This window comes from Megalops cyprinoides, chromosome 19, assembly GCF_013368585.1.
Source record: "Megalops cyprinoides isolate fMegCyp1 chromosome 19, fMegCyp1.pri, whole genome shotgun sequence".
NCBI lineage: Eukaryota > Metazoa > Chordata > Actinopteri > Elopiformes > Megalopidae > Megalops > Megalops cyprinoides.
In genome coordinates this window covers 17553940-17576904 of record NC_050601.1, presented here as the reverse complement: position 1 = coordinate 17576904, position 22965 = coordinate 17553940, and the positions used below count along the sequence as shown (strand labels likewise).

At 45.2% G+C, this 22965-nt stretch overlaps 1 protein-coding gene across 1 annotated transcript in view; it reads right to left on the bottom strand.

Moving 5' to 3' along the window:
- Nucleotides 1-17029, bottom strand: part of ppp1r9ba (protein phosphatase 1, regulatory subunit 9Ba) — a 46063-nt gene extending 29034 nt beyond the window's left edge. Inside the window, exons 1-2 of the mRNA XM_036552114.1 lie at nucleotides 16883-17029; nucleotides 13563-15082 (exon numbers count right to left, since the gene is read on the bottom strand). Of these exons, the coding sequence (XP_036408007.1) occupies nucleotides 13563-15011 (1449 nt within the window). The 5' untranslated portion in view covers nucleotides 15012-15082; nucleotides 16883-17029. The remainder of the gene's footprint in view (nucleotides 1-13562; nucleotides 15083-16882) is intronic.
- Between the last annotated feature and the right edge of the window lie 5936 nt (nucleotides 17030-22965).

The window sequence follows — 22965 nt, the reverse complement described above, 5'->3', positions numbered from 1 at the left end:
GGCTGTGTGAGCGCACGGTCTTCCAGCAATTCTGCTCTCTGCTGACGACCGTCAGAAAGGCATCCGCAGAGGGAATAAACGCTGGACAGTTCGGCACAACCCCTGTGGCCCTCTCCACAACAACCCCTGTGTTTCAGAGACAGACCCCCCACCCCCCACCCCAACCTCCTCAGAGCAATGGCAGATATCTCCCTGGAAATGTACTAACAACAGCTTATATAAGAGTAAATAAGAGAAAGTGATAAAAAGTCCACCCCATTGGCAAAAAAAAAAAAAAAAAAATGGCATGGCTCGGCCGGCGACTGAAAAGCGCCTCTTCATTAAGTCGCCCGCCCCCTCCTCCCGCCCCTCCGAGACAAAGGCGGCGCTGAAACAATCGCGCCAGTGTGCCAGCGTGACATTCTTTTTTGGACAACGGACACTTTCGGGGTGAAAAGGCACATCCAGAAAATAATCTTCCTCTGGGCCACGGCTGTAATCAAATCATCTGACAACAGCGGGGAGAGTGGCTGCGTGGTGGAGGAGCCCGACTCTTTCCGCCTCGATACTCCCACTCCAAAACCTCACACTCGCGCAGAGAAGGCGGCCAAATGTGTCCATGGCAAACACATAGCAAAACTGCAAAAACAGGAACTGGAACATCACGCTTAACAAGCCCAAAATAGGGTATCAAAGGCTTTTTAGAGGCATTTAACGATGGGATACAGTCATTAATGTTTGACTCCACAAACACTGTGCCATGGTCATTCAACTGCAGGAACAGATTCTGACACGATGTTCCAATCCCTCTTTCTGCATGCAGAAGTCCTATCAAACAAGATGCTTTGAACAGGCGTATACATACATATATAAGAGATTACAGAATCTGTAAATGTTCCAGACTCAATTCCTGGATGTCGGTTTTCCTGTCCTTTCCAATGTTGACATCCAAGGCACATGAATTTCATCACTGCTACTATACATGGTATGCCTAGTCTAATGACACTATACTGAAAGTGTTCATCACTGCAACACGTAAACTGATACCATGACTGTGCATTTCCTCTATGATGGCCTGCAAACAGACTGAGGCCGATCAACTTCTCCACACGTCTCAACAGCATGTCACTTCAGCTTTTCTCCCCACTTCCTGCCGGCCAAATAAGCCATCGTTGCATAACAGGTATACAGCAAATGCTTCCTGGTTTTGTCAAGTTGTATTTGATGTTTCTGTCTATAGTATAAATGCAGACACCCAGCAAGGCTGAAATACCTCAGCCCAGTCGTTGTGTCCATTACATTACATTACATTATTGTCATTTAGCAGACGCTCTTATCCAGAGTGACTTACACAGGTTACAATTTTATCCATTTACACAGCTAGATATTTACTGAGGCAATTCTGGGTTAAGTACCTTGCTCAAGGGTATAACAGCAGTGCCCTATTGGGGAATCAAACTGGCGACCTTTTGACTACCAGTCCTGCTCCATACCACTACGCCACACTGTGTCCAATCCTGCTCCTGACCTGAACAGACACAGACCTCAGTCTGAACTCACAGCCATGGAACAAATAAGCAGCCTATGGCCATGCATTGGGTCCCTCAGCTACATGTACCAGCGAGCAAAGTGAAGAGATACACGTGAGCTGGATCCAGAACGAGAGACAAAGGCCTGGCTCTGCCAGTCAGCACTCCGGAGAGGGGTGCCCACGTGTCCTGAAATGACTGGGACAGCTCTCACCCTCTTAAAACATCCGGGCAACCCTCAGTCAGGGACACTTGAGAGCTTCTCTGTGACAGCAAGAGAGCGAGACCAAGACAGAGAGAGAGCGTCTCTGATTGTGTACGCCTGGTACATTAAGCTCCATGGTCAGAGCACAGCACTCGCAATCAGTGCCTCTAAACCGTTGTGCTCTTATTCGAACCCCTCTTCACACACCCTCTCTCTCCCTCTCTCCCCCTCCCTCTCTCTCTCCTCCTGTCTGTCCCTCGGGTGCTTTCAGTGCCAGCCTACGGAGAAGCGGGATGGCTGCGGTTGTGTGGGGACCTCGCCTCAGTGGCAACCCGTCTGGCTCCCCCGGCCGCCAACCATGTCTCCACGCCGCCTGACACAGCAGCCTCGGCCAGCAGTGGGGTTCACGCTTCCACACGTAGGTGCAGAGACAGGTGCAGAGGCAGGAACACATGTGAAAGTGAAACACAGTAACGGCAAAGCCTGCTCATTGTTTCACGGTGCAAATCCCATTAAAAGCCTAAAAGGGTAAAATCCTAATGCATCTGGAATAAGGGTCTGAATTATACTTTGTGTGTGTGTGTGTGTGTGTGTGTGTGTGTGTGTGTGTGCAATGGGGGGTGGGGGGGGGAGAGAGAGAGAGAGAGAGAGAGAGAGAGAGAGAGAGAGAGAGAGAGAGAGAGAGAGAGAGAGAGATTCTACATGTGTTTGTAGATTATGGTCGGTCATATCCTGTTTGCTTCAACAGACTATTTGCTGCACAGCATCCTTCCATCTCTTGTCTCTCTGTGATAGCCTCAGAGCACACTGGCAGCAGCCAGTCTTTCAGAGGTTACCGGGGCTTAACTGAAAGCCCAGGACAGACAGAGAGGGCACAAAGGCAGGTGCAATAAGGACACGCTGCCCGCTGGCAGGGCTTCACTTTGCACCGCTTCAACTGCCAAAAACGGCCCCGCGGTTCATGGTTTCATTTGCTCTCCTTCTGAAACTGTGAAAACGAAAGTGTCACCACAAATCACAATATCACTCAATGAAAAACTGCACTTCAGCCACTGCTGCTATCATAAAGATGGGCCCTATCTGTGCTTTGAGATCTCTGGTTTGTTATGATGACCCATCAGCACTAAACTATAGAAATATCACAATTCAGTGATGTTGGTCTGAAGCACCTTTGAAAACTCACACGAAGATATATGATGAACTAGATCCACATAATATGTATATCTAAGTAATAGCAATTAATAAACCAGTTAAATCAAATAGTAATAGTAGTATTATTAATTATAGTATGAGGCTCTGACTAAAATATTATTGAGTACATGGGGAAACACTGTAGACTTTACAGAACACATAGTCCGTACGCAGGTGCTGACGATGTAACTGTGCTAAATGCAGACCTGGGACTATGGGCGTTTGCCCTTCAGTTAGTGGATCTATTAGTCAGGCAAAGAAGATGACGGGGATGCTACAGCTTCAAACCCACCAAACCAACAACATTCAAGAGACCAGGATCCACCACAGAATACACAAAAACGACACTTCCTGCAAACAGACAGGCAAATGCCCAGGGTCTTATTCTGTATCACTGGCTGCTGACCTATGGCTCATGGGCTGCAGGGAGGGGGAGGGAGGGGGTCGGTGGCGGGGGTGGGCTGGATGGGGGGGGGGGGGGGGGGGGGGGGGGGGTTGTGTTATCTGCACAGAGGAGAGGCCCGTTCGGAAAAAAACAACACAGACAAAATGGCTGCCTGACACACCACAGTCGGTCAGATGATGTGAAAAATGTTTTCGCGGCATGAAAAGACGGTAGAGACGCACCTGTTGTGCGCTACAAAACAGGACAGGAAAAACAAGCAGACACCGCAAGCTATGACGTGCGCGCAGTGAGCCTCGCGGTGGCTTTAATGCCACTCATGAGCTTAAGCCTGTCCCTTCTGTCCACCATAATAATGGAGATCAGTGGCTGAGAGCCACTGTTCAAAACAGATCAACGTTAGCTGCACAGGGCGAGGGCGAATTGCTTCATCAGCCGAGAGCTGTAATGCTATTCCCTGGACTTGCATTTTGTAATTGGTATTTCGATTGTGCTCAGAATGCATGGCGTTCCTTTGCCCTGTTCCCTGCGCTGGCTTCAACCAATGCTCTGTGTGTCAACACGGATAAGCCTGCCTGCCTGCCAAAAATGTGAAATAACCAGCACGTGGCATTTTTGGTTGAACAAGCAGTGGGTTATTACATTGGCTGATGCTGGATGCTAGGTGTCTATTTAAAGCGGGGTTTATGTAACCTGTTTTTGACATTGTGTGTGTGTGTGTGTGTGTGTGTGTACCACAGAAGAGGAGACACATGCTTCTAGTGCTGGAGGAGGCACCGCTGGACCATACATTCTAAAGCAGTCCTTTTCTGCCCCACCACTGGGGCTCCAGAGTAAAATACAGATGAAAGCTGTCTTCAAAATGACAGATACTGACTGTACAGATGCTGAATTGTGACCTTAACTGTGACTCACAATGAAATGCAAGCTCTTCTCTGCATTCTAGACACTGGAGGCAGACAGGAGCCAAGCAAGATTCAAACTACAACCTTATGAAGCCTCATCATTTCACTAAAAGTAAATGCCTCAACTGGCTCAGGACAGCTGCTAATATATGGATTGAAGACGACTGGGGGGATAAAGGCTTGTGGCTCAGAGTCTGAGATTCATCACCTCTGCGGCGTCCCACGCAGTGCTCTCCTTGCACTTTAGCAAGAGTTCTGTGATCCATTCTATCAAATGCCTCTCCACCTATGCCACTTGATTTGATATTTCCCCAAAAAACATCTATCTGGCTGGCTATCATCTACAAATCTGCCACGGTGCTGATCAAAGGAATGTATCAGGTGTATTTCATAACTTCAGATGTGCTGGTTTATGACATTCACCCACTTGTAAATGTTAACTTTTGCAAGATAGCTGGGCAATACACCCAGCTTTATATGTGACAAAGAAATCAGGCAGATACTTAGTTTATGAACAGTCTATCCATGTCAAGTTACTATAAACAACATAATAGGATGTATAGGAGGGTGTTTTCTGGGAGGCAGGGGGTTCACACCACATTGGTAACAACATCCATCTCCTTTCACCACTGCCATATATTAGACCTGTAATTCTGAGCATTGCTCTGGCCAATAGCACACAAAGCACCTCAGAAGTAAACCCTTAGGAAGACTTCAGCATGGGGAATACAGCCTGATCATATATAGAGACCCATACATACATTAACTTTATAGGGTTTACTAAGCTGAAGCTGCTACCTGGCAAAGGACCTAGAGGTGGAGACCAAACACAATCTAAATCAGGATGTTGTGCCTTCACACATGAAGGAAAGGGCTACTGTAGAGAGCACGGGTGAGAGGGATTGCTTTTTGAGGGCCACCAGCCTGTGGGGGAGTGGTCAAATCAGGGGTGGGACAAAAACATGTGCGTCTTGTAGACTGCCTAGCCCTATTACTCTGGAGACCTGGGAAGGAATACAACTGTAACTATCCATCTTCCACTTTCATACACCTCTTGCTTCATCAGGACCTCCAACTCATAGAGAAAACCATCCCACACAACAAGGCAGGCCTTATTTCGGCCTGTTAAATTCACAACCCCCGTGACGCACTGGGTCTCCGGCTTCCCTGGCAGGCAGCTCATCCCGCCTGCAATACATCACTGTCAGGCCGGGCGCCCTGCTGGAAATAGCCCTCTCCATTCATTCAGGCCAGGTTGCGCCTAGCGCCTGCTCTTGAGGCTTCCCTACACACAGGTAGCCCTGTGACACCTTCCATCACACTATCAGAATGCAGCCTGGTGCCTTTGTGCCTTAGTGAGATCAGTAATAAGAGCTTCACTGTAACAAGACCTGATTTAAATGTGCAGCTATGGGGATAACTCAGCATTCACATTCAACCATGCGTACCATTTTTTATTTTTTTTGACTTAGCCATTTTGTATTTAAGGACTGAGTCTCTGGTGCTAAACACTAGCAATTGATAAATATAGTGCCCCCAACTCTTCCATTATAAAAGACATGTGCATGGTAAAATCCAAAGCAGTACATTATATAAAAACACACCGCATGCAAGAATTTATTATTATTTTCATGTATGTAATTTGATGCGCATTATAAAATAAACACACATACCATATTGTTATTCTTTATTCATGCATTTTTAATCTATATTTTACCATGCATTGACATACATTGCTTTTTATTGAAAGGGCTAAACATAAATGATTAAACAATCCTGAACTTACTTGGGAGAATAATGTGTTCCACAGACAGCAGTATTACTTAAACAGCAGAGACTTACAGGAAACCAAATGAGACTCCAGCTGCAGAGATGAATGTTTTTTTTTACCTAATTATGCTGCAGGAAACCTTCCCCCTAATTTGCATTTTAAACACATTTCCAAAGCATTTGCTGAGAATCTGCTCAACAATGGACATACCTCAAAGCACACACACCAAGACTGAGCATGATACACTCCTGCCATTTTGGATCTTGAGTTTCCGCACGCTATGGGAAACTTGCATATGTACCGAGGAGACTACACATGCAGTTCTGAAAACAAAATTGTGCTTTTTGTCTCATAGTAGAGAACCAGCATGTAATGCTACAGTATAAAGCAACAGAGAAGCATTTCTTTATAAAGTGAGGCAGCATGGCCTTTAAGTACCCCACTAACATAGCGGCAAGATCCACACAGAGGGAACCTTAGGGATTACAGGAAAGTTAAGTGCACAAACCTCTATTTATAACCACAGGCGTGCCTATAATCTGTTTAAGTGACACTGGATGGGTGACGGTGAGGGCAAGCGATGAGCTGGAAAAGGGGTCAGCAATGGAGGTGTTGTCAGAGAGATTCCTCTGCCTATGCAGAGAGGTACACACTTCAGCACCTCAGAACGGTGAAGGACATGCGGACCACTGCTGCAGACATTGGGCCCACAATGCAATTTTGCAGGTTGCCTGAAAAGGCTCAGAACAGCCGTGGGCACCCTTGACAACCTGTTTGGTCAACACCGCCTCGCTCTCCCAAAACCCCCTAAACAGTCAGAGGAGCTGAGGGGAGGGATCTACCATGGATGCCTACAGAGTCACACCTTGAGTAGCTCTGCACCAAAGAGCGAGAGCATAGGTGGCTGGCCAAATTCTGCACAAGAACCTGACTGTAGTTACATCAAACCAATATTTCCCTGTGACCCTGTTCAACTTTGACTCTTACATCCAATTTACACACAAAGCTCATTTCATTTTGCAAAAATGCTCTGTCTAATTAACAAAAACAAAGGTGAAATTAATGGCGGCGTGATTATGTCTGCATTTCCCACTCCCCCCACCAACCCAGGCAGCCAGATTAATTGGCTGCTGTGGTGACGCTGGCACCTCCAGCGCAGTGGTTCGGTGGCACTCAGCTGAGTCTATTAACTAAGCAGCGTCTAACAATGGGGGCGGGTTTATCTGCAACGCAGCGAAAACTGCTAGGCCCCTGAGTCAGACAGGGCAGGGCTGCCCGGCCACATCAGCGCTGAGCGGCTCGACGTGTCACTTCCTGTTCATTATAGAGCGGCCAAGCCGCTGTCGGTTCAGCGCTGGCACAGAAAGCAGAATGGGCTCTGTCCCTGTCTCTCCGAGTGTCACTCTATCTACTGCAAGATCAGAGGAGAGCTTCGGAGACGCAGGATATTGGCGACGATCCGTTGCTTTCTGATGCAATATGCAGGGCATGAGCCCTGACTTTAAAAAACACCAGGGAAGTGTTCACTCTGTCCTGGGTGTCCATCACCAGTTCCAAGTTATTGGAACCAATTCCAATTGGTTATTTACTTCATTCAATTCCAATTCCAATTGGTTATTTACTTCATCAAGCCACATTTTAATTTCATTCCCATTCAAACCCTGAACTCTCACCACTGCAGAATAGAATTATTTTTCTCATTGTAAAATGTTCTCATCAGAAGAAATGAGAATTACGATGAGGATTAAGATTTCATGTGATGCATTTTTTTGCAGGCAGCATCCTGGACCCTTTTTCACACTTCCATCGCTTTCACCGAGGCACAGCTAAGTGGAGACTCCAAACGAAGGACTTAACAGGAACCCTGTCCCCAAGGACTAAAACTGCGGAGCTGGGTGGAGGCCGGAGGTCAGCTCACGGCTCTCAGAGGGGGAGTGCGACCGTGCTGGCCTCCGTCTCCAGTGACTCATCCCCCCCAAGTCCTGTGGGTTACAATGAAGGCCCTGAGGGACGGAGCTTCTGCTGCTACTGTCTGCATAGGGACCACTATGCTTCCTGCAGTGGCAGCTTGCTCAATGGATTCTGCCCTGTCATGTGGGAGATGTCTAAATATGGCCGCCGCCACATGTTTCTACATGCTCACTCTCTGTCTCTCTCTCTCTCCTTTTCTCTCTCTCTCTCTCTCTCTCTCTCCCCCTCTCTCTCTTTCCAAAAAGGAACTGGGGTATATCCTGCCCTGAGCATATTACCCCTCCCACTGTCTCTCCCTGGACCACTTCCTTCCTCTGATAGGATAAGAGGGGACGCCCTAGCCGGCCCAGGACGAGGAAGCACTTAATAACAGGGTCAGACACACGGAGACCCATCAGCCCGGTCCTCTGTGGCCAGCAGGCCTCTTACGAGCCAGAAGGGTCTGGAAATGTGTTACAGTATCTGAGCAGGGTGAGAGCTCCAGTTGGCTGAGCTGTTTACTGCTCCAAGATAAGGCTTGGAGACCCGAGACTGAGGGAGGACACAGGAATGAACAGTCAGGGTCATGGGGAGGGACCGACAAAGGGACAATTCGAGCCCTGTAATTACTTCCTGTTTGTCTTTGTTTCTCACGCCCAGTAGTAGTGACCCACAGAGAATTCTCTTTTTTAACCACTGAATTAACAGAGTCAAATATATCTGCATTACTAATTCAGGGTAAACAACTTAACAAAATAAGTTATGTCTGCCTTTTTTTAGCCCTGTACCTCTAACAACAGATTTTTGTTGAGCTACAGCAGTTAACTGCCGAGAGCTGTCAAATCCAGATTGTTATTCAGCTAACAGCACTCAATCATGCCTAATTAATTAAGAGGTCCAGTGGGAAGAAACTAGTGCAGACAATTGGTCCCCAGGACCACTTTTGAGAAACACTGCTGCATATCTGTAACAGATCTATCAGATTTAACCTCCACAGTGCCACTCGCCTTCCCCTACATGAAAATCATTAACATGAATGTTAATTTTACAACAAAAAAACATTAAGAAAATGTGAAAAAGCCACTGCAACAGATAGTCCAACATTTACACACACACAAACACATACATTAAAAAAACAAAGGCTATGACTCTATGCATTGTTATATGAATACATATTACCTATATACGTTCCTCCATCTTTTATGTTTAAGTAGCTGCTCTTATTCAGGGATATTTAGCACAGAGCTTGCAATTCTGAACATAACAGATTCTGGAGACCCACTGGATTATGGTTTCAGCTGGAAAATGCTGTCCATATCAGGATACCACACCCTCTTCCTGCTTTAACCACCGCACAACACTGCTGCTGCCCTTAGCAACACCACATGCTGGTATATGTGAAACTCGTGTTTTCATCATGCATTTTATTGGGCATAGATTCTGGGAGAGTTTTCCATGCCTCTAAAGAGCACTAAAGGGCAAAGCTGTGGTTTATGCTGCATCACTCGTCAGCCTCACAGACACAGTTATCCTACAGAGACTTCTTACATTTCAGGCAGTAGCACACAGAGGAGGGAAACAGACTTGCACCCAGAGGGTCTTGTGTTTGACTCCTGAAATGAATTCTGCTTTGGGTGCCTTTAGAACACACACCAAATTGATTTAGTAAATATTCACTTCTCTAAAATAGATAATACATAAAAGCAAGGTTATGTTGATTGCACTGATAAAAGATGACTACTAAACTAATAAAAATGGGATATAATAATGACTGGCTGAGGTAATGGCCCCTTTCCCATGGGCATAAGTGCTGTGTCCCAAGGATTCCAATTCTGTGGCCAATCCATGGCTCCACACTGCTGCTCCAGGTACACAGTCCCTTCTCTTCAGTGTTACACACATTAAATAAAAGGAACATGGATCCTTTTTTAAAAAAAAAACTGAGCAAACAGATGGCTCAGCCATGTGATGATTTCAACTGTGACATCCCGTCACAATCAGCGTCACCTACCCACCGCCGTGAGCCGAGTGACAGGGCCGAGATCATCTCAGCTGTGATTCTGACATGACACAACAGCGGTGCTCTTAGCTGCCTGACCTGATGGCGCCTCGGCAGACACAGACCAGCCCTTAAAGGGTGCAATCCTCTGCTCACCAGCTCTCAGAAAATGCATCAATTATTTGACTCAATTTAAAGACCCACTTTATCCACTAGACACTTTGGAGCTGGGAGAACAATAGATCTGGCTGTGTCCATGCTCAGCTGAGGCACCTCTCTTCAATTCTGTAGATGTTTATGGGTAATTCTGAATGCTACGTAAATACTGTGCATCATTTCACTACATGTCCTCTACAGCCTGAAAGGAACTTATGAAGTATCGAGCATAATTACCATACATAATTACCAAAAACAGACAGTCAACCGCCTACCCGGTCTACTTAACTATCACAAACACAGTACAAATCTCGGAAGCGCAATGCAATTCTGGCTTTTAGGTAAACTACCAAATTAACAAGGGCAAAAGGTCAGGCGCTCGATCGGTGGAACAAAAAACAGGCTCATCACTGTGCTGCCCGATGTCCTGTTCTAGGAGGCAACTGTCCCGGCGTATCACGCAAGCAAATTCATAAATAAGTGACGGGTGTTGGGTTGCAAAACAACATTTTCCAACTGGATGGCGGCTCCAGCGAGACAATGGGGCCAAGCTCCGGAGAAAACCCATACGGCTCGCTCGCACGTATCAACAAGGGCAGGAGCGTGCGAACCAGCCAAGCTGTCAGGGATACCACGCGGATGACACCCGAACCTCTTTTCCCACGAACGTCATTGAGGTCTCCCAGAAACTCAGGTGAAAGACAGTGTGGACACCGGGAACATCTAACTCACTGAGGATCAACTAAGCACTCTTGCTACGGCATTACATACTGATGTATTTTCATAACCAAATGCTAGACCACAAGCTGAATTCTGAAATATGATATGCAAAAGCAAAACATTTTCTACAGACGTTACTCAGATTACACGCATGTAACTGATACTGGGTAAAATATCTGTGATTATTTCACATGCAATTCCTAGACAGCTGGTTAACTTAAATTTTGTATACTGTTATTCTGTGTTCATTGGCAAAAATTTGAAGCCTAATTTCTGATGCCAGCTGACAGCAACTATGAGCTACTTAAAATCCGTTCATATAGTTTTTCTTGAATAGCCATATATATGACAATAAATACCAGCTAATAACATGTAGTATAATAAGTGGGCTATTACTGGTCCAATTAGCTAAAGCTTTGCTGAAAATTAATTTGCAATAAAAACTTAAAAGGCTTAAAGTTTTGACGCTTATAGGCCAAGATGTGATGAAACATCATAGACCAAGGTTTTGCAAATACTACGCATTACAATCACAAGTAATATATCAAGATGGCTTATCAGCTAATACTGGCCACTGTCAAATGCTAGCCAGCCAAGATGGTGGATTATCACTCGTTGTCCTTTGTTTCCTACTTAAGTGGTCCAATATAAACAGATAGTTACTGCTGCCCATGTAGCTACGATTTCACAGAAATTGGTGCAAACTCTGTCACTAACTTAACTCATGTAAAACAAAAAATATATAGTGTCCAGCAAAAAGAAAGGTTACTGCTTATAAAAGTCATGTTAGGTAGGAAATATCTTGATGTATTGTTCTTGCTAGTTAACTGTCTCCAGTAAATTTCTAGCGCATGTATTGTGTGTAAATTTCTAGCGCATGTAGCTAGCTAGCAAGCAGCCAAACTGTTTTAGCTGGCAAGCTAAATAAATAGTCAGACACCCATACACATAAATCCAACATGTACACTTGCCCATGGGGTAATACTCAAAGTGTTGTTCCAACCTAACTGTCAGCAGTGCATGAATGGAATACAGGAGGAAAAAAGTGATACTCAGATGAGTAGAATGTGGATGTTGTTCATGGCAAGGGACATCTGTGCTCCACTTTTGGTGAGGGAAACCTTTGCATTGCAGCTACACAGTTAGGAACACATCATTGTATCTGACATATTATTAATTATAATAAGTAACTATAGTAATGTATTATTATTATTGCACACATTACACATGAGACTACAGGCAGTCAACATGAATGTATTACTGGAACATCAGAAATGTGAAAACGCCTACACTAGAACACATCACACAGAGTTGTGGAAAATTCACTGCGTTATCGAGTGCTTCCACCAGAGAACCCTGAATATGCTCTGTGTTGCATGACCAACCCCCCCCCCCCCACCCCCCCCCCAACCACCACCACCCCTCCCCAGTATAAAAGTTCTGAGGTTTGGCACGAAACCTTCAGAGTGTCATGGATGCAGTGAAAAAGTATTCTCCTTCTGATGCTGAAAGGCCGTACTGGTGCGATCACTGGCAGCAGTTTCACTCAGCACAGCCCAAAGCGCCGTTCGTGGGCGCCCATCTGGGCTACAGCATAAAGGCGCTGAACTGGCATGCTCTTACGTAACGTGGAGTGTTACAGCTTTCTCACACACTTCCACATCTCCAATGAGACTCCCACCGCATACCAGTTGGACCCACTTCAAGTTTTATAAGCTTCCCCTTAATAAAATAGAAAATATGGGAACCAACGCATAACAAACCTATTGTAGTGGCATAGCAAAATACACTGCAAGCACAGGAAAATGAATAACTTTATGTTTATATATTAGTAAAACCTGATATACAGAAGTGGAAACAATCGATACCTTGTATTATTTATTCTGCATATTTAGATATATAATTCATATATATATATATATATATATATATATTCGTATACAATTTTCTTGTATCCAGATAAGGCAATTAACATCCTGTTCCAAGATCAGCAGACATGGCTTGTTTCAGTAGACTTCAGTAAACTTTACTTCCTAAACTAGTGCTAGAAGAAATAACCGCACTCACCTGGACTCATTTAACTACGTACACAGATGTGTGAGTGGGTACGAACAGCCTAATGAGTCGATCTGGTTTACAAGTTTATCTGATCTCACCAATTCAAGTGCATCGTTTGTGGCAGCGGGTTTTCCAAGTCGCCGAGCAGAACTATCACAGCGGAGGCATTGTGGTGCCCATTAATAATGGAACAGGTCAGCCACCAGCCGTGCCAGCCAATAAGGGGCTGATCATCTATACCCATGACAAAAGACTGTGGCGGACACATGACTGGTCCTAAGGTCAAGCATTAAGCATTAAAGCATTCAAGCATTAAAATGTTTTAAAAATGTAAAAATTACCCACAGTGCATCTGTGAAATTATCACCAGCAGCCCCATACATATTGTATGACTAGCAGGTCTGGGTCTAAACAGAGCCCAGCCTTTAGTGAACACATGCTAACCTGAGCTGAGATGAACAATCATCTGTGACTGTGGAGAGAAACAGGTTATGAATTTGCCATAAAATAGTAAAATTCATTCCCATCCCACTACTGCTACTAACAGCAACAATATGTATACTAATAATAACAATGATACTCATAAAAAGGAAAATATTGATCATCATCATTAAGGACACAGTGTGTTCACTGTCTCCATCACACTCCCACTCTTCTACCCTTCTCCCACCCCAGCATCCCCCAGTTAGGACTCACCTTGATCGGTGAGTTGCTGAAGCGGATCTTGCGGCCCGGGGGCAGCTCCTCCTCTGTGGGCAGCCCTGGGATCTCAGAGCAGCTGGACTCAGGTTCGTAGGCCTCATCCTCCTCCTCCTCATCCTCGTCCAGCTGGCTGCCGCCCGAGTCCTCCCCGATGCCGCTGTACGCGCTGATATCCACCAGGTCCGCCTCCGAGTAATCCTCCCTCCGGGACTCCTCCCCCCCATCCTCTCCTGGAGGCGAATCCTCCGGCTCGTCCCCGTGAGTGCTCTCACCTTCCTCCGCTGCCTTCTCGGAGCCGGAGCGGTCTGGTAAGGAGGAGCCGGCCTCAGAGGCCTCCTTCTCCGCGGTGCTCTCCCCATTCTCCAGGGAGGCGTGAATCTCGGCCTGCACCAGTCTGCTCCCTATCTCTGAGGCGTTGCTGCCAGCGGTGTCTTCAAGCCCCCTGGCTTCAGACTCCCTCTCAGCCGGCTCAGGGGTGCCAGAGTCCACAGCCCGCTGCTTGCCCACCTCTGTCTCTGGCTTGATCTTGCAAAGCTCCTCAGCCCTAGCCCTGACCCCCGAACTAATGCTGTCAGAGGAAGGGGCCTCCTCGTTCTGGGGGCCCGCTTTGCTCCTGGGGCTTCGAGGTGGCCCTTCGTGAGCCTTCTGGGGCCCCGCGTCATCCTGGCTGACGGGGGGGAACGCGCGCCCCCTTCTGGTGATGACTTTGGAGTTGAGGACCCCCACGGCCCTGGAGGCAGAGGAGGGCCGGTGCAGGTTATTGCGGAGGTCGGCCTTCTCGAAAACGGCGCTGAGCTGGCTGACGGTGGGCGAGACGGCCTCCCCGGCGCCCCCCACGTCCAGGCTGTCCAGGGACTCAGTGCTGCCGTTGAAACGCACCACCACATCCAGCCGGCTGTCCTGGAAGCCCGCCGCCCGCTCCTTCTTCAGCAGGATGCGGTTGGTGGCCGCCTGCTTCTCCTGCAGGTGCCGCTGCTCGAAGATCTTGCGCGTCTCCTGCAGCTTAGAGAAGCCCGAGGGGCCCCGCGGGGAGTCCACCTTGGAGTCAAAGCGGCTGACGCGCTCCGAAACGGTGGCACCCAGCTTGAGGAGAGCGCTGTGATCCACATTCTCGTTCAGGCTGCTGGCCCTGGGGAGGGACAGCCGCACCGACTGGTCTTTAGCCTTCGCCGGATCCTCCTCCTCCCCGGGCACAGACCCCATCTGCATGAACATGTTCTTGATGCGATGGACGTTGGAGCCATACCTGCGTCCCCGGGCAGAGGGCCTGGGCTTGCCGTCCTTGCCTTCATCCCCGTTCGCAGCGTTATTCAGGGCATCCTTTGCCTGCTTGAGCGCCTGGATACCCGCCTCGTAGGCGTTCCTGTGCGGGGACGGACTCCGGAGCGAGGTGCTGCTGCTGCTGCCGCCGCTTGCTGCGGACGGGGTTTCGGTCTTCATCATGGTTGATCAAGCGTCGCCGTGGCCGGGCTTTAACGACATAGCTCCCTGTTTTCCCCCGGAGTGGCCACGCACTGAAAATTGGACAGATCCGCAAATGGTAGCCGTCAGCAGGAAACAGAAACACGCACACAAAACCGGGCGATAGGACAGAAAAAGGACAGCGAGGGATATAAGGCTTCTATGTGTAATGTAATTCTATAATAATGTGAAAGGGGAAGAACGGGGAGAAAACGGGTGCATCTCTCATCTGCTCCAAAGCTACATACGGGGGAGAACCGCTCTCTCAGCGTGCACTCTCTCAGGACTACAAAAAACATTAACCGACACGTTCAAAGAATAATAAATTAGAGCAGTGGTGAATTCCGTGCTATTCGCTAGCGACGAATAGCTTGTGTTAAAGTCCCTTTTCATTACATCAGTTGATCTATTGAATATTCTCAACTACCTTATTGCAGATTTCTGGTCCTCCCGCAACAGCGAAAGCTGCTGCAAAGAGGAAGGACACCGCTGGGTCATAAAGCGAGCAGGTTGCAGGGCCCATTTCATTATATTCTCGACAGTAACTGTTGAGGATATGCAAATTAATCAGGAAAAAACAAACCCAACTTGCGCTGTGTTAGCGATCTAGTACACAAATAAACGTTTGATTTAAAATAAACCCTAGAAAACCATTCTTTAATGATGTATTCACCTGCAAATAATAAAGCAAAGTATTGCAGTTGCGAACGCTACATGCATTTGCAAAAAAAGACAGCGAATGGACACCACGATGCTGTCCTCAATTCACCAAGTGATTTGAGACGTTACACATCGCATTTTAACTATTCTAAAAACTAGGACAATCGCTTTGCATTTTCAACGGAATTTCGTAAAACAGCCACTCAACCTACCGACAAGTCACAATTTTTAAGTTACAAGTGACTTGGTATTCACTTGATGAATATAGGGCCGTCATCTGACGTTGCACAATAACTAAAGTTTATCAGGTATAGAAGGCTACGAATAAAAATCGTATTATTTAAAATCCCACCCTCTTCAAATACGTCCCTTTGAGCAACACCGCTCGCACGTGTAAATCATAGAATACAACCAGTGTTCCTGATAAACTCGTTTTTAGTACGTTTTTTCTTTATTTGCATGATCAATATATTTATTCTACGTAAATCACAAATCAGTGGCGTGAGTCAGATAGGTCGATACAACATGCACATATTTCTGTCAACCACGCTCATACCGTGGCGTGCCATCTTCTCTGAAAAATTCTTTTTCACATCCTATCATATTTTGCTGCATAAAATTGCCAACATGTGCACCTTAGTTGTTGAATCAAACAATAATATGGTTATGCTGTGCATTATAATATAGAACTGACATATTGAAAGCCAGTTCTGTTCGAAACTTTTTAGCATCCGTTTAGTTTTGACAGGCATAAGCTTTTTCCTGTGATTGGCTTTGTTGTGACAAAACGAAACGGCCCTGTAGATAGCGTTGTAATGCTCATGACACATGAACACAGCGTATTTCCATGAATTTCCGAACCGTCGCGGCCACCAAAAACGCACAGCACAGCAATCATTTGAGATGTGCTTTCCACAATATTAAAACAATTTGTTTATTAGTCTACAAGACCAAGGATGTGTTCCGCTACAATTGTTGTCAACAAAGGCACTAGGACCCTGCGGAAGTTGAGGGCCTCAGTCGTCTCGCCTACTGATGCCGAGGCTTTGCTACGTTGCTTCCTGCATCTTATGCTTTCCATAATAACAGCTCCTTTTCATACCGAGCTAAAAAAAAAACACGAGGAATAAAAATGATCCCCCGGTCGTTCTCGCGCTGTGTGGAAATAAATGAGCGTCGTTTAGAGTCAGTACCTTGTTTCCACTGTGCACGAAAGGGTCGTTGCTCCAGTTATGGTCCGTCTGTTAGCCGCTTCATTGTGTCCACGCTCTGCCTTTGCTCTTTGATTCCCCAGCGAGCCCTCAGCACTGACGCCTGCCCCCTCTCTCCCTCTCTGTCTCTCTCCCCCCTCCCTTCTTTTTCTGACTGCATCACTACGAGCATATGCCATCACGGCCACCGTTAACCCTTGCTGTGACGCGAAGCATTATTGGTTGTAAAGCTTTTTTTTGTTTGTTTGTTTGCTACGACTGTGCTTGGAATCTTTTAGAATTTGTCAGAAATTATTTTAGTTTGGCGAGTAACGGACCAAACCCCTGTGCACTGGAATTATGGCGATCGTAGTCGTTATACAGATTATCGTAAACGTGGAGTGTTACACTACATTTACTTATTGGACATGTAGCTATAACATGTACAACTAATATTATGAATATTGTAAGGACACACAGAAGGACCGAACTGTCATATATGAAATTCCTTCTGCGATTTTGAACCAGAAACGTAAATGTCGCACGTAAAATATATTGACTCTGTAGCATTAAATCTTTTGTGGCAACGTTTCTTAACTAATCTCAAAATCAGACAGATTATGATGTATCAGTCGTGATATGCTCCTAGGCCAATATTAATGAACCGTTTCTATGTGGAACTATCTAGCTGAAAACGTTTATTCAGCGGCAGGTATTAAACTGTGAAAATCGTTACGTTTAGAGTATTTGCAACACTTTAAATCCATTTAAATATTTCTTAACGTTATTGCTATTGATCTTTATTTATTATTTTTTTTAATGTATTTATTTATTTATTTACTGTGATATTGTTGTTGCCAATCATTTCGTATTGTTAGGCACATATTTCCGTCAGAATTTAAGTAATAACTGTTGTTGGTATAAGAATCAGAATGTCAGCGACCTCTTGAGTTAAATCAGTGAAGCTCCCGTAAATAGGGAGGCCCGTCTGTCCTGACTGCGTCGACACTGTGTTGCAATGAGTCGGGTAAACTCCGTTTAATCCTAATGTAGGCTACTCCATGCCTGGCAACAAATAACGAATTTTGATAGGACCGAACGGAACGTTGACTGGGAATTTAACTACTGTCATTTCAGGCCATTAGAGTCAACGCTGTGTAAGACTGTTGCCTGCATCTGTGTGTGTCCGCACTTGCCTTTCACTTTATATTGCAAATGAAATTCCAGGCAGAGATTTCTTGCAGAAAAGGTTTCTTAATTTGAGGTGCTGTGTAAGAGTCGAGCTATACCTGTATTCCAGCCATTCAAAGAAAAAATGAGTAAAACGATGTCGTTATGCATCGCAATACAAACTACTCCTATAGTACGTTGTGATGACACACACAGGCACAGATTTGGCTGGTGAGGCGTGCGTTATCAAAGATTTGTACGTTTCACTGTAGTCATGGAGACAATTACATATTTCTCAGAAAAATGAAGTGTCCTTGCCTCTTTCATATGCAGAGGAAGTAAAAGGAAATTGATTTCGTGAATCAATTTCATGAAAATCATGAATGACGACAAATATCTACCAAATGTTCCGTTCAAATTTCATTCGTTGTGGTGGTAGTGTGTGTAACTGGCAGTTAGTCTTAATTTCATTTTGTAGTTCATTTTGTGGTTTAATGTGTGCGGAAGCAATGCATTAACACCGCTGTTATGATCTGTCGATTGGCCAAGATTGTCTTCTATTTGATTGCTTCTAAGAGTAATTTTGTTAGGAATATACAAATTTGTTCATTCATCCTATTTAATTGATAAGGACACAGGACATGAAAGAAGGTGTCAATCCAGCTTTGAGACATATTTTAGAGTCTGTGTGGTAGATATTTGCAGCCTACAACTAATCATAATTGAATAGTAGTTAATATGTGCAGTAAGTGTCATGATGTTACATTGTTTGTGAGTAAAAATGTGATACCCGTCCTCCAAGTCAGTAATATTGTGCACATGCACACACACACACACACACACACACACACACGCACATGCTCTGTGCTCTGTGACTTTTTTAAAATACTCAGGCTAGGCTTCATTCACACTGCACCAAATTGCGGTTGAACTCCTTGACTTTGAATTGTGAATTTAAACAAGTATATGATGAGCCTGTCATTTGCTTGAGTCAACAAAAATGTTCAATGAGTAAAGTTACACAAAGAACACATTGCTCCTCGAGATAATGGCCATATCAAAACAAAACAATTTTTTGAACAGACTTTCCTGAATAGGAAATACTACAGGCATGAACCTAGAAGACAGTCATTTCTCCTCATGAAAGCACTTCTGCTCCTTCTGCTTTTCTATGAAAAGTACTCCATTCTCTAGACCAAAATCTGGAGTAGCAGGTAGCACAAGGATTCAATTTGATCCCAGCAGCAAACTGAATGTATGTTTAAAAACGTAAAATGGTGTCCAGAGAGGCGGTTTAATCAAACCTGGCCTAGATGCATTTATCCCAACTGCAGTCCATTGTTTTGTTTCTTTATGGAGTTTAAAGACGAACTTTACCCCGAGATGAAGGGTCTACCTTTGTAACTCAAGGATTTGTATGCCACCAGGACTAAAAGAAGAAAATGAGCTATAGGCTTGATTGATATACCCAGGTTTTGACATTTCATTTTAAACATCTGTGATATGGTTCAGGCCCATTATTTGTGTAGGTATATGCAGTGTGGCCAGTTTCATTACTGTCCCTGTAGATGTCCAGGCTTAAGTGTAGGTGGGCCAGCTGTTTGTACGTGAGCAAGAGAGGGCCCTGCCATAGTGAATTTTCATCAGGCCCACTGGAGAGGAAGAGACAAAATCAAAATCAAATTTTCATTCCATTTTAAGATGATATTGCAGGAGCAGATGAAGGGAGAGTGGGTCACAAATGATACCTAAAAAAATCTGAGGATATGTGCTTCTTAGAGGAACCTACGCTATACCTGCTTTGTTTATAGCACCCCCATGGATGAGGGCCAGGCCAGGTCATCAAAATAGTTACCAATGCCTGAAGGCTACTGTGAGTGGGAACTTTCACCATCTGTAGACTTATATAATGGTTGACAGTGAGTGGCTGTCCTCCCAGGAGACATACAGCTGATCTTTAAACAGAATATGTTAAACCTTTTTCCCTTCAAAAGAATAACTGAGGACATCTTTATCCCTTATTATTAACCAGGGTGAACTAATCGGGTGTGTGGGATGAGCAGGGGGTCAGTTTCAGAACTGAGTTTGGCCAGGGCAACCATGCTATTTTGTGCTGTGAGATCGTTATTGATTCAGCTAGGTGGAAAGATGCAAGTAAAGTACCCATATGTCCACACAAATGCTGCCTAGACTGGAGATGGACATTGCTATGACAGCACCTGCAACCGTGCAGTAATAATCAAATTTAGAGGTGAAAAGAGGTAACCTAACCCTGATCATTTTAAACGATAATAACAATGATAATGATGATGGTTATGATTATTATTATTGTCTGAGACAGACAGACACAGTGATCCACCTGGGATTCACACCCTTGGACCGTCAGTGGTGTTGTGGCTCTAATCACTGTTCCACAATCATCAGATATTCATTGGCACCACTGAAAAAGATAACATCCGTGGTCACAGAGAGAGCATTTGGATGAATAGATGTTCCAGGGTTGCCAGTCAAACTGTATGAGGGGAATAGTGTTATCAAGGACTAACTGTCATGTTTTCATGGGGTTTTCAAAACCTTGAGCTGCTGCATTCTGAAGTGCATCTGGTTAGCAGGCGAGGTCCGTACACAGTAAATGCCACAGAGTGCTTGTAACTGGGGAGGCGACGGTTCAGACTAATACTCTGCTCTCATCCCCTTGCCGTGCATGGAGGCTGTCGGAATCCTAGGCCACCAAGGCACAGCTGTGGGGAGGTTTCTGTGGCAACCCCACAGTCACATGACCACACCATCATGACCCAGATTTGCGCTGCCTGTTTTTTTTTTTTTTACCCCCTTCTAACCTCGCACAGATCGGCACACCCAGTGCTGTGAGGATGGCAAAGACCACACAGCACAGTGTTCTCACGCTTCTGTCCCTCCATCACGGCGTGCGTCACAAAAGCCTCGGAATTTACTTCGTGGGCAAATCACAGATAGAAACTGTCATTCCAAAACAGGGGCAGATGTACAGGTTATATGAAAAACAGTGGTGAGGCTTTTGTTGTTGTTTTTTTTTTTTTAATGCAGAGGGTCAATGATCAACGCCATATCAAGTATAAGATGTAGACACCACTGTTTGTCTTTGAGTTGCTACATATTTCACAGGCTTTAAAGCCAAAGATAACCTCAACTATTTATTTACTAGACATTTTCTTCTTGATTTATAAAATAAAAAATGGTTGTACTTAAAATGTTGAGTTCTTAGAGGCTCAAAAGGTTTATTTAGCTACTTTTCAAGTGGCAGCTCCCTTCACATCATTTCTGCTGTTTTTCCTATTCCCTGTTTATTTTCCTCTTTCTGTTCAGGTCAGGGGTCCTGGTGCTGATAAAGAGGCAGTGCATTAGCTGTGGGCTAATGGCGTTTGTTAAGAAAAAACACTGTGTCAGGTTATACATCAATGAAATCCTGTGCTGGTTTAAAGGTACGCCAGAACCTCTGGAACTCCACTTCCCATGAGCACTGTTGTGAAATGTGTCACGTTTCTCACACTCAGTGCAAATCAGATGCTCAAACAGAAATGCCATTAATTTCATGGGACAGAAAATCAGTACATTGGATTAGTTGCACGGGTTGTGCTTTTTTTCATGTCCTTACTTATGGCTGCGTTTACCTCTGCCATAATTTCCCTATTGACTTATTGACCCAGCTGGGTCACTTACAGTTTAAAACCTACTCCAACTCAAACACTCAAGAAGTGGCCCTACAGCCGTTTTATGCTGTAAGACTGAACACAAAACCGTTGTACGCACTATGCTATTCCTCACTCACTTCTTCGTCTCCTCTAGACTACAGTGCTACAAACACTTCACCATCCAGTCACATTTAAGAGTCTGGCAAGCAGGAAGCTTCTAGCCCCTGTACATCACCCACACTGCACATGTGTGTGAATGTGTGTGTGTGTCTGTGTGTTTCGGGGGTGGGGGTGGGGGGGATAGCTTGGACTCCCAGCACGTGCCTTGCTCTGCTAACTCCTGTATGTCCCTGGTGACCTACCTCCACCTTCATCCTCAGTGACAGCACAGACCCCCTGCTGGACCCCTATTCTTCCGGATGGCTCCCTGGCCCCAGGAACCCCCGTGCTTTGCCACAGCCCCCCTCCACACTCCTTCTCACTGACAGAGCCAAGTCCCAGCTGGAGTTCTGACACCTCCTACCCTCACTGCAGACACTCTTCCACTCTACAAGCCCCCGCACCCCCAAAGTCATGCCACAGAAGTCTGTCTTTACCCCTATCTACACTACCCACTACAACCTCCATCTCTCCCATCCCCCTGACCCTTTCAACTGCCATGACAAATGCCATTAGGTTAGGGTGGTCAATAAAATGAATTCATTTCATTTATAAGAACTGGAATTATTCATCAATAATGTAGCACCAAGAATCTGTCTATGAATTCAATATTTTGTTTCACTACATGAACCTTATTTGATAATATTCAAGGGATGGTGTTTACAACAATAGATTCCTACACACAGCATAGCATCCAGAAAAGAGGGGGACAAAGAACAGGGAGTCCTTTGATATGTTGTGTGTAGCTGTTTATTTTATGTAAAACTACAAATTCTATAGCAACATTGCATAGCATGCAGATCCTACACCCTCTTTATACAATCACGTTTTGGACCATTACCCCCAAAATTATTAATCAGAATTTCTTTTTTTTTCAACTACATAAGAAATCGATCAAATTCCAATAGTGCCATTCAATAGAGTGTACTGCCAGTTACAATCAGACTGTCATTGTAGCCATTTTCCAATTACTCTCTTATTGACCAAGACTAGCATAAATGAGGAAACCAGACAGCACCGCAGACAGAATCCCATTACAACATGTCTAAGATATGAATTATTTGCCTAGTAGATGTTAATTTCTGA